The sequence below is a fragment of the Temnothorax curvispinosus genome, unplaced genomic scaffold (genome assembly GCF_003070985.1).
Source record: "Temnothorax curvispinosus isolate PA1 unplaced genomic scaffold, ASM307098v1 QBEX01012030.1, whole genome shotgun sequence".
Classification (NCBI taxonomy): Eukaryota; Metazoa; Arthropoda; class Insecta; order Hymenoptera; family Formicidae; genus Temnothorax; species Temnothorax curvispinosus.
This window is the reverse complement of record NW_020221810.1, coordinates 24368-39954: the sequence shown is the minus strand read 5'-3', so window position 1 is coordinate 39954 and position 15587 is coordinate 24368. Positions and strand designations below refer to the sequence as shown.

General features: G+C 35.1%; 1 protein-coding gene across 1 annotated transcript in view; it reads left to right on the top strand.

The window, feature by feature from the left end:
- LOC112462185 (FTS and Hook-interacting protein-like) overlaps window positions 1–15587 on the top strand; it is a gene marked incomplete at its 5' end in the record, with an annotated part of 56229 nt that overhangs the window by 27638 nt on the left and 13004 nt on the right. The window contains 2 exons of the mRNA XM_025027817.1: window positions 12759–12926; window positions 13017–14279. Of these exons, the coding sequence (XP_024883585.1) occupies window positions 12759–12926; window positions 13017–14279 (1431 nt within the window). The remainder of the gene's footprint in view (window positions 1–12758; window positions 12927–13016; window positions 14280–15587) is intronic.

Sequence of the window (15587 nt, the reverse complement as noted above, 5' to 3'; positions counted from 1 at the left end):
AAACAGGCTTCCTCATAGAGGAATCAATGTGCAGGTTTCTACTTGCACACTTAAAAACTATAAGGAAGCAATGTGCAAGTTTCTACTTGCTCACTTAAAAACTATAAGGAAGCAATATACAAGTTTCTACTTGCACATTTAAAAACTATGAGGAAGCAATGTGCAAGTTTCTACTTGCACACTTTTTTCCATTTTAGTCGCAATTCTGGGTCCGCCATTTTTAATTGTCAAAAAGGTCATACGACATTTTTAAACACTTTAACGAAAATTTTAAGCCCTTTTAAAGCACTGTATCTCAAAAATTGAAGTGGGCGAGAGGGAGTGGCCTTTTTGTATGTGACGAAGAACGTCCCATATCTATCTATATATATAAGTACCGTCGTCTGTATGTATGTCTGTCTGTCTGTCTGTCTGACCGCGAACTACTCATTTGTTAGTGGACCGAATTTTTATCAAGGGTACATGAAATAGGGGTAGAATTTCCCGAGGAGTGTCATAAAGTGTATAGTATTTTGCGGTAAAAGTTTACAATAACTTACACAGCTCGGATTACTTTGACCTTGACATATGTTGTCAAGGACATAATACTGAGTAACTTTTCCTTATAACTTAGTCGGCGGTCGCTGCTTATTAAAAAGTTATAAACAAAAAAAGTTGGAAAAATATAGCAACTATTTTGAGTATTGGAAGGCATAAATGACTAATATATATGTCGAAATAGTTCACGCATACACTTTTCACGCGAACCGAGGTTCACCCACACCCCCCCTGCTTTCGGGGGAGGTGCGGTAGCTCCGAAATAGTTCACGCATACACTTTTCACGCGAACCGAGGTTGAACCACACCCCCCCCCCCGCTTTCGGGAGAGGTGCGGTAGCCCCAAAATAGTTCACGCATATACTTTTCACGCGAACCGAGGTTCACCCACACCCTCCCCCCCTGCTATCGGGGGAGGTGCGGTAGCCCCGAAATAGTTTACGCATGGGTTAATTGACGCGCTTTAAACAATTAAATACTGTTAAAGCGCGTCATCTAACCTATGTAGATTAGTGACGCGTTTTAAACAGTTAAATACTTGTAAAGCGCGTCATCTAACCTACGTATTTTCCAAACTTTTTTTGTTAATAACTTTTTAACGAATAACGAGCAACGGCTAAAACCTTCTGAAGGTCACTCGGGGTCATGACCTTGACAACATATATCAAGGTCATTGAAATCGGTGAGGTCGCCAAACTTTTTTTTTGTTAATAACTTTTTAATAAAAAGCGACCGCCGATTAAGTTATAAGGAAAAATTACTCAGTATTATGTCCTTGACAACATATGTCAAGGTCAAAGTAATCCGAGCTGTGTAAGTTATTGTAAACTTTTACCCCGGTTACAAAATTTTTCCAATTTTTCGGAAATTAATTGACCGAATTTTAAAAAATTATATGAAGTAGGGGTAGAATTTCCCGGGGATTGCCATAAAGTGTATAATTTTTCGTTACCAATTTTTAGGGAAATCGGTACCAGAAAATTTTCCAATTTTCCGGAAATTAATTGACCGAATCTCAAACAATTGTATATGAAGTAGAGGTAAAATTTTCTGGGGAGTGCTATAAAGTGTATTATTTTTCGTTACCGATCTTTTTGGAAACCGGTTACAAACGTTTTCCAATTTCTCGGAAAATAATTGAATCTTAAAGAATTACATATGAAATAAAGGTAGAATTTCCCCGTGATTGCTATAAAGTGTACAATTTTTTGTTACCGATATTTTTAGGAACCGGTCACAAATTTTTTCCAATTTTTTGGGAATTAATTGACCAAATATTAAAAAATTATATATGAAATAGGAGTTGTGTCAAAATTTTTTTAATTTTTGGAGAATAAGTTTAATTTTTTATTAATGGATGATATAATTTTTCATTAATGAATTGATTTTCTTGAAACCGGTTACGAAGTTTTTTCAATTTTTCTAAAAGGGTTTCCGATTTTTGTTTAAAAAAAAGTACGTGATTGTTCTAATTTTCTCAAATTTTGAGATATTAGCTGATTTTTTTTAGAAATAATATTTCGTTACCTTCTTAAAAACAATGCCCAAATTTTTCTAATTTTTTGGGGATGGCAAAGACGTGTATAATTTTTCATAATCAATTTTTTGGAAACCGGTTTCAAAATTTTCTAATTTTTTGAGAATGGCTACGATGAGTTTATAAAAAAATTGCTAATAATAAAGGGGTTTCCGATTTTTTGCTTCAATTTCCGTAAATTTTTAGATATCAAGCTGAATTTTTTTTATGGATAATTTTTATAGATAATTTTTTGTTACCGATTTTTGTAGAAACCGGTTACGAAATTTTTTAAATTTCTCGGGAGTTAATTGATCGAATTTCAAAGAATTGTATATGAAATAAAGGTAGAATTTCCTGGGGTTTGCTATAGTGTATAATTGTGTATAAGTGTATAATTTTTTGTTACCGATTTTTTGGGAAACCGGTTACAAAATTTTTTCAATTTTTCGGGAATTAATTGACCGAATCTTAAAGAATTACATACGAAATAGAGGTAAAATTTCCCGGGAATTGTTATAATTAAAGTGTATAATTTTTCGTTACCGATTTGTTTAGGAACCGGTTACAAAATTTTTCCAATTTTTCGGGAATTAATTGACCAAACCTTAAAGAATTATATATGAAATAGAGTCAAATGTCAAAATTTTTTTAATTTTTGGAGAATTAGTTTAATTTTTTATTAATAGATAATTTTTCATTAAGAATTAATTTTCTTGAAACCGGTGCTAAAATTTCTCTAATTTTTTGATGATTTCGAAAAGAGAAAATAAAATGGAAGAAAATGAAAGAGAGTTAATAATGGCGGGTCAACGGAGGGTGAAAACGTTCGAGGCGCGAGCAAAAATAAAATTTAAAGACTTTAATATAAAGGATTACATTTTGGAAATATTTGACAATATGCTAATCTGCATCTATAATATTATCTATTATTTTTTATTTTTTAAAAAAGAATTTGAAGATGTAGGTTAGAGTTTGAGGAGAATAAATATCAAAGGTGCTCCTAATTAATGAGTGAGTTTGGGGAGAGGGGAATAGATTTTATGCAACACGTGCATGGAAAGTGCCCCATTACGCACGCTACGCGTGCGTGATAAACCACTTTCCAGACACTTGCAACATAAAATAGGGAGTGTAAGCCGTGTGTAAAGATGAAAATTCCCGGGTGTGGAGTTTACGCACGAGCCGAAGGCGAGTGCGGTAACGGCACCCGGGAATTTTCATCTTACCTCACTTGTTACACAAATAACTATAGACGCACTTGTGATATAAAATAGTGTGTGTAACACGTGCGGGTTGAGAATTGGACACGCGTGCGGAGTGGACGCACTCGCCTTCGGCTCGTGCGTCACTCCGCACTTGTGTCCAATTCTCAACTTCCCGCACTTGTTACACAAATAACTATTGAGCCCGAAGCGCGGGCGAAAAAGCTAGTATTATGTATGTCGTAGCCCTTTTGCGAAATCAGCCTTTTTGCAAAAAGTCGTCTTTTTGCGAAACCATTCATTAGTTGTCAATAAGGCTGACACACTTTAGACTTTTTGCAAAAAGCCTAACTAGCACCATCCTCATTGGTGATGCACGTTTTGCAATGTGGCTAACAAGACGTCTAGCCTTTTTGCATACAGCCTAAAATCCCGTCCGATTGACGAAATATTGTTTTAGTAATTATACAGTTTAGGGGCCTCACCTCTAATATCGATGAAATTATGCTCAATCGACGCGTTTTTGCACGAAACGAAAGAATCTGGCAGAAAAAAGGATAATTATACAGTAATACGGACCACCCTCCGTGACATATGTTGTCAAGGTCACCCTCCTGAGTGACCTTCAGAAATTTTTAGCCGGCGGTCGTTATTTGTTGAAAAGTTATTAACAAAAAAAGTTTGGAAAATATAGCAGCTATTTTGAGTATTGGAAGGCATAAATGACTAATATATATGTCGACATAGTTCACGCATTACACTTGCCACGCAAAATATTCTTTCGGCGTATAGATTAGTGATGCGCTTTAAAAGTATTTAAGTGTTTAAAGCGCGTCAACTAACTTATGTAGGTTAGTGACGCGCTTTAAAAATATTTAAATGTTTAAAGCGCGTCAACTAACCTACATAGGTTACACTTAAATACTTTTAAAGCGCGTCACTAATCTATACGCCGAAAGAATATTTCACGCGAAACGAGATATTCTCTACTTAAAAAAAAAGACGTAATATTGGTCGTTTATGCTTTTCAATACTCAAAATAGCTGCTATAATTTCGAAACTTTTTTTGTTAATAACTTTTAAACAAATAACGACCGTCGGCTAAAAACTTCTGAAGGTCACTCAGAAAGGTGACAACATATCTCAAGGTCATCGGAGAGTGGTCCGTATTACTGTATAATTACCGAAAAAAGTGTCGCTCTGCCCCGCGACGCGAGATATTAGACGTTAAAGTTGACAGGAATCAGGTTTTGCGTGCGTGCGTGCGTGCATGCGTGCATAACATCTACAATTTAATATAGTCAGGATAAACTAATAAAATCTATTAATTTATCCTGACTATCCTGACTATATTAAATTGTAGATGTTATGCACACACACACACTCGCTCGCGCGGGGTGCAAGGGGGGCCTTCGGCCCCCTCCCGCACCCACCTCCGCCGGTAGGCAGCATGGACCTCGCTTTATAACTTAAAGTACATGCTAAATTATAAAGCACATGCATGGAGGGGTGTAGGGGGGTTACATGCGTGAGCGCACGTGAGCGGGAGGGCTTTGTCAAACTAGTATAGCAAACGTAGCAGCGCTTTCGTCAATCAGACTAGAGATTTTAGACTGTATGCAAAAAGGCTATACGTCTTGTTAGCCACATTGCAGAACGTGCATCATTAACCAATGGGGCTGATGCTAGTTAGGCTTTTTGCAAAAAGTCTAAAGTGTGTCAGCTTTATTGAGAACTAATAAATGATTTCGCAAAAAGCCTGCAACATATATATATATATTTATTTATATTTTTAATTTGTAATATAGTACCTATTTAAAGGCATGTGAAACTGCTAAATTAATTCTTAAGGGGATGCTGGAGCCGTAGCCGAACTCGATCGGCGTCGGTAAAGAAGACCGGCGAACTATATCTGTCCTTGTATAGACAAAGATATAGACAAGGATAGCACGCTACATTGCACGCACACATACGCACGATGCACGTCGACATTATACTTTTATATTACGCTTCCAAATCTTGATTTGGAGGGTTTATCGATATTTTTCTTGTTGTGCAATTCGGGGGAACTTGTTTTCGCGTTCGTACCAATGGTATATCTCTTATATGAAATACATCTTGTGACGAGCTGACAGCTCGCCGCAACTCGAGACGCCATATTGGGATAAAAGTAGGATAACGAAATCTGTACTTCCGTAATTTTTTCTCGTTTTCTATATAAAATCAGAGTTCCCCCGAATCATTAATGTATGTACTGCAATTCTGGAGAAGGATTTTTAATTCTGTCAAATTAATACGACGCTACGTGCCGACAAAAAATGTCGGTAAAACAGACGGCTCCAGCATCCCCTTAATATGTATATATAAAATAAGTTTGCAAGATATAAATAATATAAAGAGCAACCGCACGTCCTTAATGACAGAAAATCACGAGTGATTTTTCGATATTCTATTTCAAAGAATCCATCTTTGGGGAAGAATGTTATTTCCGGGGCTCCTCAATTTGATAGGTGTATTTGATAAATCTTTTGCTGAGAAAAAGAATGCCGCAAACCACAATGCGCTACGATGCATAGTTTTCGAGATATCGATTTTTAAATGTAATAATAGCAATATTGTTGTACGGTATTAGATGGATTTGCAATTTACCACGCGTAGCAAAAATTAAATGTCCACGTCTTATATGTCTTATATGTCTGTCTTAAGGCTGTGGCATAGAAAAACTTAAGCAGTAAAACTCAAGCAGTAAGCAAATCAGCCAATCACAGTCAAAAACTTAAGGCACGGCCCTAAGCTGTAGCGAATCTATACCGTTGATTTCTTACTGCTTAAGTTTTTCTATGTGCCAAGGCCCTTAATCTTAGTTCTGTCCTATATTTGTCTTTTCCTTGTCCTATGTGTTGGAATGCACGGTGGACGCCTTCACGCGGCACATTCCGGGTAACGCTAAGCTCCACCAAACAACTGTACAACGACATTGCTATTATTACATTTAAAAATCGATATCTCGAAAACTATGCATCGTAGCGCATAAAATGGGTCTCCTCCAATTATTTTTATTGTATATTGCCACAAATATTCACACAGATGATCGACTAACTTTGTTTAATACCACTTCTACTTAAACGAGCTCGTAAAGCACGCCACGAACCCATGTAGCACCTCGTTTCGCGTGAAAAGTGCATGCGTGAAAGCAGTAGATTCCGTCTTCCTGCGAGGGGCTCCACTACTGTTAAACTAGACACATAGTGTGCCTTGCAAAGTACATGCGTGAACTTTCCACGCGTGGTAAATTGCAAACCCATGTAATACCGTACAACAATATTGTTCTTATTACATTTAAAAATCAATATCTCGAAAACTATGCATCGTAGCGCATTGTGATTTGCGGCATTCTTTTTCTCACAATCAGTGAAAGATCTATCAAACACACCTATCAAATTGAGGGGCCCCGAAAATAACATTATCCCCCATCTTGCACATTCATGACGAATCAAAAACTCGCAGTTTAATGTTTCGGTCCAATCCGATTCGAAAAAGAGAAAAAAAGAAGGGAAGAAAAGGGAAAGAAAATTCTCCGTTTATTTCACAAGAATGCATTGTATAACCTATTTACACGCAACCGCTCATATCTTTTACGCTTCTAAGGTTGATAAATAATGAATATCGTCAGCGTGTTTGTTGATAATTTTCAATTCTCTGTGTCAGTTCATCCACGAACGTCCGCAAATAACCATCTATATGATTAACGTAGAGTCTATTGCGTCAAAATTGCGACTTATATAGCTATTAAATATCTATGAAATATTTTTTAATTAAACCTAAGGGTTTTTTAGATCACTGAAAAGTAAACTTATGTCAAAGTTGATAAATTCAAAATAGCGGAGCCAATATGGCAGATATCAAAATTAATATAATGGTCGAATTTTTATCTTTAATATCCGTTACAGTAACTCTGCCATTTTTAATTTATCAACTTTGACATCAGATTAGTTTTCAGCGACCTGAAAAACCTTTAAATTTGAATAACATAATTTAAAAATACTTCATCAATCCTTATATAATATTATAGCTTTGTAAGTCGCAATTTTGACGCAATAGGCTCTACGTTAATCATCATATCTTTTTAACCATAAGCAACACAACAAATTCCTTTTAAGGGCTGAAAATCCTAACAACATACTTAATTTTGATTGCGATTAAACTTCTCCGATACGTCACACATCGTAGTTATAATATATGACAAAATACACTAAAATAGCCCATTTTTGCAACTTTAATTGCAAATATCTCTAAATTGTGATGCGATAGAGCAATTTGGCAAACGGGATCATTTTCTGCGTCCAAAAAGCTATCAAATGCCGCAAGGTTCGTTCTTGTGCTTTATTTTGTACAGTGTCATCAATATCTTTTTAACCATAAGCGACACAACAAATTCCTTTTAAGGGCTGAAAGACCTAACAACATACTTAATTTTGATGCGAGATAGTAACCCCTGCCTACACGTGTACTGTCTATACACACATATCAATAAATTACTTCCCTTAATAAATTAATTAAAAGACGGCGATACGAGTCAAGCGCGGTACGTGGTGCGCAAATAGAGAATTAATAGTTACAGAAGTAACGAATTACAATGTATATACGTATATACATATATTTAAACTGCGCGCCGATTATTTGTCGGACTTGAAACACAGCTATCGTTGGAACATTAATACCCTTCCCTCCCCGGAATTAAATCTGTACGATTTAATTATTTTAAAAAACTGTAAAGAAATTATTGCGAAAAATATTACCTCAGCCAGGATTCGAACCTGGAACCTCCCTCATTCCGTGAAGGGCGTCGTACCAATTCGACTACCGAGGCATGTGGTAATATTTGTCGCAATAACCGCGTTGATAAGTTTAACAAGCGCATGTTTCAGCTTGCGTAAATTCAAATATATCATTAGACTCGTGAAATGTCAATAAATTAATGTATATACGTATATACATTGTAATTCGTTACTTCTGTAACTATTAATTCTCTATTTGCGCACCACGTACCGCGCTTGACTCGTATCGCCGTCTTTTAATTAATTTATTGACATTTTACGAGTCTAATGATATATTTGAATTTTACTTCCCTTAGCACTGACATAAACTAGTAAATTTCTCATACTTTTCTTGTTCTTAACTTTTAAATAAGCAATGACCGCCGATTAAGTTATAAAGAAAAGTTACTCAAGATTACGTCCTTGACAACATATGTCAAGGTCATTGAAATCAGTGAGGTTGCCCTCTTTCTGTATAATTACCATATTTTTTATTTTTTGATTATTAAGGTGATGTAAAAAAAAAATTTTTTTTACCGATAGTTTAATTCATACAAGAAGAGGTTAAATAAATAATAACCATGGTTTAAAAAAAAATTACAAAATATATTTATTTATCTTTATACATCACAGCAAATGTTTGCATTTTAAAAAATTATGTTTTTTTATAAATTTGTTTAAAAACTTTTCGATATCTACATATATCATCAATCATCTCATGATAAATATTTAACGTTGAAATGTCATTTAATTTTGAGACATTGTTGATCTTACAATTAGATAGATTTTTAATCTCCTAATGCCCGTTTTCATCAATGTCGTTTAACTTTAACCTTAGTTTAACCCACTCTTTGTCTCTTTCTAACAGTCTCTCTTAGAAACAGACGAAGAGTGATGGCGTTTTCGATTTACTACTCGACCCGACTCGGGTCGCATCAATGGACGTGGAATACATACATAGATATGTATGTATTCCACGTCAATGATGCTAGAGTCCTGTATACATGATGCGACCCGAGTCGGTTTGAGTCGCAAATCGAAAACCCTATGAGTCAAACTAGGGTTAAAGTTAAACGACGTTGGTAAAAACGGCCATAAATGTCGAAAATGACCGACCGTTCGAATATGAGAATGCTTAAAAAATGTGGTCATTAAAAGTTTGACCAATTTCCTGAATTGAGAGAAAATTGGTCAAACTTCTGGCTTCTCTTTTAATAATAATCAAGATTAAGCGACCCAACTGGCCAATTTCTATTTATTTGTCTCACAACGTTTCGACCCCGATTGGGTCCTTCTCAAGTGAGATTATACATAATTACGCAACAATATCATGCGTCGCAAGACGTTGCGCCCAAACCACATCATGTGAACGCCACGCTAGAACGATACATCGTGAGAACTTACATGTTAAGTGCGTCAAAAGAATAAAATAACAAGTTTCTGAGAGTCGCCACGCAAATTCCGAAGAAAAAAGGACTGTCCATTTTCTCCACTGGCTCGATTCCGTGCCATATTCAAAGTCACAATAATAAATGCTAATTACAATAAGACGTATTCCGAAAGTAAGGAATAACAAACCAGATCACTCTAGATTAAAATTTACGTATGAAATAGAAACAAATTGTGCATTAAATTTCTTGGACACCACAGTGATTCGAGAAAAGAATACATTGATAACGAATTGGTACAGAAAACCAACGTTCTCGGGACGCTACATCAATTATTTCTCGAATCACCCGTTTAAATATAAAATTAACATTATAAGGAATTTAGTGGATAGGGCAATTTTACTCTCGGATAATCGGTTTCACTCTAATAACATTTCAACAGTTAGAAAAATACTTTTAAACAACTGTTTTCCGATTGATGTCGTCAATAAATACATTAATGTCCGTCGAGGCGAGCTAACAATAAAAAAATTGAATAATCCGATTGATGAGAGTGCAGACTTGCAAGCGCGGGGAGATTCTGTCAACTTTGTAATGATACCGTATGTCAAAGGCCTTAGTGCGAACATTAAGCGTACAATGAGGGAAAGTGCTGTGAGGGGTGTCAAATTTAAAACACTTTTAACGATTCCGAGGAAGCTAGATTGTGTAATTAAGAAAAAGAAGGACAAATTACAACCTTACAGGCAGACCAATATTGTATCTAAGTTAGATTGTGTTAATTGTGACTCTTGTTACGTCGGACAAACAAAGAGACACCTAGAGACTCGCATAAAAGAACATCGGAGCGATGTCAAAAAGCACGTAGATAATCATTCGGTTGTAACTAAACACCGTCTCACTCAAAACCACGATTTTGATTGGCAAAATCCGAAAATCCTGTATAGCGAGAGACATTTCAGAAAAAGAGAGATTTCTGAAATGTTTTTCATTAAAAAGAATAAATACACTGTAAACCTCCAGAAGGATACGGAGAATTTGCCCGCGATATACGATCGTGTTATTGAGGCAGTATAATAAGTAATAAAGTCGGATCTGTTTCTATTGTATTGTTTATGATCTGGTTTGTTATTCCTTACTTTTGGAACACGTCTTATTGTAATTGGCATTTATCATTGTGACTTTGAATATGGCACGGAATCGAACCAGTGGAGAAAATGGACAGTCCTTTTTTCTTCGGAATTTGCGTGACGACTCTCAGAAACTTGTTATTTTATTCTTTTGACGCACTTAACATGTAAGTTCTCACGATGTACTTGCGATATGTCTCCAACTTTTTCATAATTTATATCTGACATACTTATATTGACATTTTATTCGTTCTAGCGTGGCGTTCGCATGATGTGGGCGCAACGTCTTGCGACGCATGATATTGTTGCGTAATTATGTATAATCTCACTTGAGAAGGACCCAATCGGGGTCGAAACGTTGTGAGACGAATAAATAGAAATTGGCCAGTTGGGTCGCTTAATCTCGATTATTATTTTTATCTACGCACTGGCGGATCCAATAATTTATTCCATTGTTCTTCTCTTTTAAGTACAATATTACATGTCTCAATTGTAGTTTATTGCTCAACTTATTTTTATCTTCTTCCACTAAAAGAAATCGCTTTTCAGCCTTTACTTTCACTTTCTTCGATTTAGTTTAAAAAAAATTATCTGTTTATGAGTCTCAGGATTTCCATACCTATTCATGAGTGAGGTTTGGATTTATCTAGACCATCCAGAGGGGTAATGCTGTTTGAAATTGTTGACAGTGCCTGATTTGGACTTTTATTTATGGGGACATTTAAAGAGCATGGTGTATGCCACATCAGTTGACACATTGGATGAAAGCTGATACAGAAAATTGAAAACTTTTGTCAATAAATACGAAATAAAACTAGAATTTTTAAACGTTCAATCTTTAATGAGAAGCGTGCCGAATTGTGTGTTGAAATGAATGGAGGGTACATCAAACATCTGTTGTATATTAAATTTGTTTTTTATTTATTACAGCAGAAAATGCTTTATAACTTTGAAATAAATTGTTTTTGGAATAATGCTTGTTAAGACTTTTTGGTATGTTTTTACAAGTACTATACATACTCCTAAAATTTAATACCATTTTTTTAGAACACCCTGTATACAGGGTGTTCGGAAATTCAACCAACAAACTTTCAGAGATTGTCGGAGGCACTATAAAGGTCATTTTTTGCTAAAGAACCTGGAGTCGGAAATGTATCGTTACATCGCTACTGCTTATGAGTGATGTTATGAGAAGAGTGTCTTAGGCCGGTATTCATAGTTGAATCTTATATTTAAGACCATCTTAAGTACGATCTTAAGATGTTACGAACCAATCACAGAGCCATATTAGCATCTTAAGACATTACTTAGACAGTCTTGAAATTAAGATCCGACTATGAATACGGACCTTAGCTTAGAACAGGTGCTCGAAGTGTCGTCTCCCATGATCTTTGCATAGACGATAGCGCCGAACGATGGACCGGCAGACTCTGGTGAACACACTAGGATCATCCTTGATTTCACCTCAGAGCCTTTTACCGCTGACGTTCCCGACATCATAGCGATGTAACAATGCGTTTCCGACCCCGGGTCCATTTGCAAAAAGGTGATCCTTATGATGCTCCCGACAATCTCTGAAAGTTTGTCGGGTCAATTTCCGAACATCCTGTATTATACATATATCGTTTTTGCGTAAAAAGAATTTAATAAGATTTGTATTCTTTATTTTATTGAACGATTATCATTGAAACAAACTGTCATTTATTTGTATCTATACAAATAAATGACAGTTTGTTTCATTAATTGTTTTCACCTGATGAAAGTAATATTTTGAAAGTATATAAGGAGTAGGAAAATTTCGATCATCATTTATCGAAATAAGATATCGTTTATTTGAATCAAAATACTTGCATAATTTTATAAATAATTTTCGATGTAGGCTGTTAAAAAAATCAAAGACATAAGTATTAACAAAAGAGATTTATAAATTGGTAACACAATTATAAAGTATTATCTTACTAATTACTAACATATTGTTTATAATTTATTAATTATTTTTAAAAAATTGTCTAAATTGTATTGGGTTGGCAAATAAGTTCGTTCGGTTTTTTTCCATTCAAAACCAGTCAAAAAACCGAACGAACTTATTTGCCAACCCAATATATTGTGTATGAGTGTGTGTGTGTTTAAATTTTTATTTTAATTTTTTGAAAAAATATTTGCAGACGACCGTGGAAGAATTGGTTACAGCAACAGCTTATTTTGATTTATTTCTTCGATCTGTAACCGATCCTGGTTTGTTGAAATCACTTGTTAGATTTCTATTAGAAGATAATTACGATGACTGTAGAATACTGGATAGCTTAATACAGAGGATTTCTTCTCGATCGAGGGTAAATTACAAATCGTTCATTCTTACAAACCATCTGACAGAATATTTTTTAAATATTAATTTGTTTCTAACATTTTACTTTTCAATTTAGTTGTGCATAGTTACTCTGGCATTGTTTGAAACTCTGGTTAATTTAAATTGCGAAGATGTTATGTTGGAATTATGTTTGGGTGCATTAAATCCATGCTCACATGTAATGCTTTCTCAACGTAGCCGACTGAGGGATATAGATCCTTTTGGACGTGCAGCAGAAAAATTTTTATCCCTAACACCATGTTGCTGCTCCGTATTTACATTGGAGTCGCAAACGAATTCTTTACCTAGCACCGTATCATCCACATATGATAAATATGGATATATCCCATCCGATTCCATGAAATCGCTACCAGCATCGATAAATTACGGTACAAGATTATCAGATAGTTTATATGGAAATTATCATGCGTATCTCTGTGATGCCAGACAAAAGATCAAAGCTTGCCGTAATGCGTGTTCCAATTGGTCTTACCAGTACGATGGTAATTTACTTCGAAATAGCAATACTAGTAGCATGACTACGTTGATAGATGAAAATATTATATCTGATCAATCACAGAAAAAAACAGAAGAATCTAGAACATTGGAAATGATTAAAAATACAATAAAATCGTGCAAAAATGATGATGGTACATCACTGGATAATGTATTACTTAATATTCAATCTTTGTTAGAGGGCAAAGATTTAAACAGCAATGAACATAATATTAAAAACGAATTGAATACGGATATTGCACTATCTCTCGACGAACAGGCGCAATTGGATGCCGATATTGCAGAGCTATTGAACGAAAGTATCGGAATGACAGAATATACAGAGGAGACCTTAGATAAGAAGGAATCCGATAGCTGCATAGACGATTCGACTGCGGCTATGAATTCGCTTATGTCACTGGGTGAGAGCAGCGGCTATGAAAGTTTTGCATTTAAAGGATCGCCAGAGTCAACGCCAGATAACGAAACCAGCGAGGATCGTATGAGTGAACCTGAAGAAACACACATTGTAATTGAGAAAGAGGTTGATGATGTCGCTATGCGTAATGTCGGAAAATCGAATCCCCCAACTGCAGAAACGTCAAGTAAATTAAATAAGGACATTTCGTATCGACAAGATGTGTTTAATGGACAGCCAAATGTCGGCATATTTTTAGATGTGGTTTTACGGAAACTCGAATGTATGACAAGCAATAATTTGTATGTCAATTTACACCTCACGGGCCTCATTAGCAGATTGGCGATATACCCGCAACCTTTATTGCAATCGTTTCTGCTGAACCATTCTCTTGTATTTCAACCCAGCATCAGATCTTTATTTCAGGTATATATTTGTCGAGTTGTGATTGCATTTATGATTAAAATGTATTATAAAATATTAAAATAATTAATAATCGAAAATTAGGCGATCCAACTGGCAACAAATTCTTCTATATTTAAAACTTACAACGTTTCGACCATAATATCGTCCTTTTCAAGTGAGAGATTTACAAACTTTAGCAAACATATACGCAGAAATGTACGCAGAAAACATCGTACGTGGCCAGACGTGTATCCTAAAGCCTGATCTACAATGTGCTCTTTGCTTCCTGTTTTTTGCTCTTAACCTGTTTGCGACTATCCCGTATTTCGCAATTGCGTCGCGTAACGCGATGTTTTTTGTTCTCTGTCGCCCAAGATAAAAATTGACGAACTTCAGAAGAGACAAGAAACATCACGTTACGCAACGGAATTGCGAAATACGAGATAGTCGCAAAGAGGTTAAGAGCAAAAAACAGAAAGCAAAGAGCACATTGTAGATCAGGCTTAACTGGTCCTAACGTACGATGTTTTCTGCGTACATTTCTGCGTATATGTTTACTGGAGTTTTTAAATCTCTCACTTGAAAAGGACCAGATTATAGTCTAAACGTTGTGAGTTTTAATATATAGATGAATTTTGGTCCAGTTTGGTCGCCTAATTTTCGATTATTAAATATTTACTGGCAAAGAAAAAATTTCTGTCATTATTAAAATAATTATTTTTTTATATATTTTTTTATATAAAACAAGTGAATAAAATAAACAATAATTAGTTTATTTATAGAAAGATTAAATTAAAGCTAATACAAATTTGTAAGCGTAAATTTGTGTAATATAATTATATTTTTGGTAATTATCTAGTTTAGCAGAGCAGGCTCCGATGACCTTGACTTTGACATATGTTGTCAAAGTCACCCTCCTGAGTGAACTTCAGAAGATCTTAGCCGGCGGTCGTCTTTTATTAAAAAATTATTAACAAAAAAGTTTGAAAAATACAGCAGTTATTTTGAATATTGAAAGGCATAAACGGCTAATATGTATGTGGAAATAGTACTGTATGAACAAAAAAAAGTCATTTAATGCAGTGAATTATTAATATATTAAACAGTATTTTGTTAAAGCAGAGAATACTTGGTATAGAAAAATATATATACAATTTTATATGTTAGAAAGCATGAATACAAAGTATTCTCTGCTTTAACCATAATTGTATGATTATAATTGTAAATATTATTTATTGAATGCGGGGAAGGTCCACCCCTGCCCACACGTGTACATATGTAGAACGAGGTCTATAAGGGAAGTAATTTACTAATATGTATATAGACAGT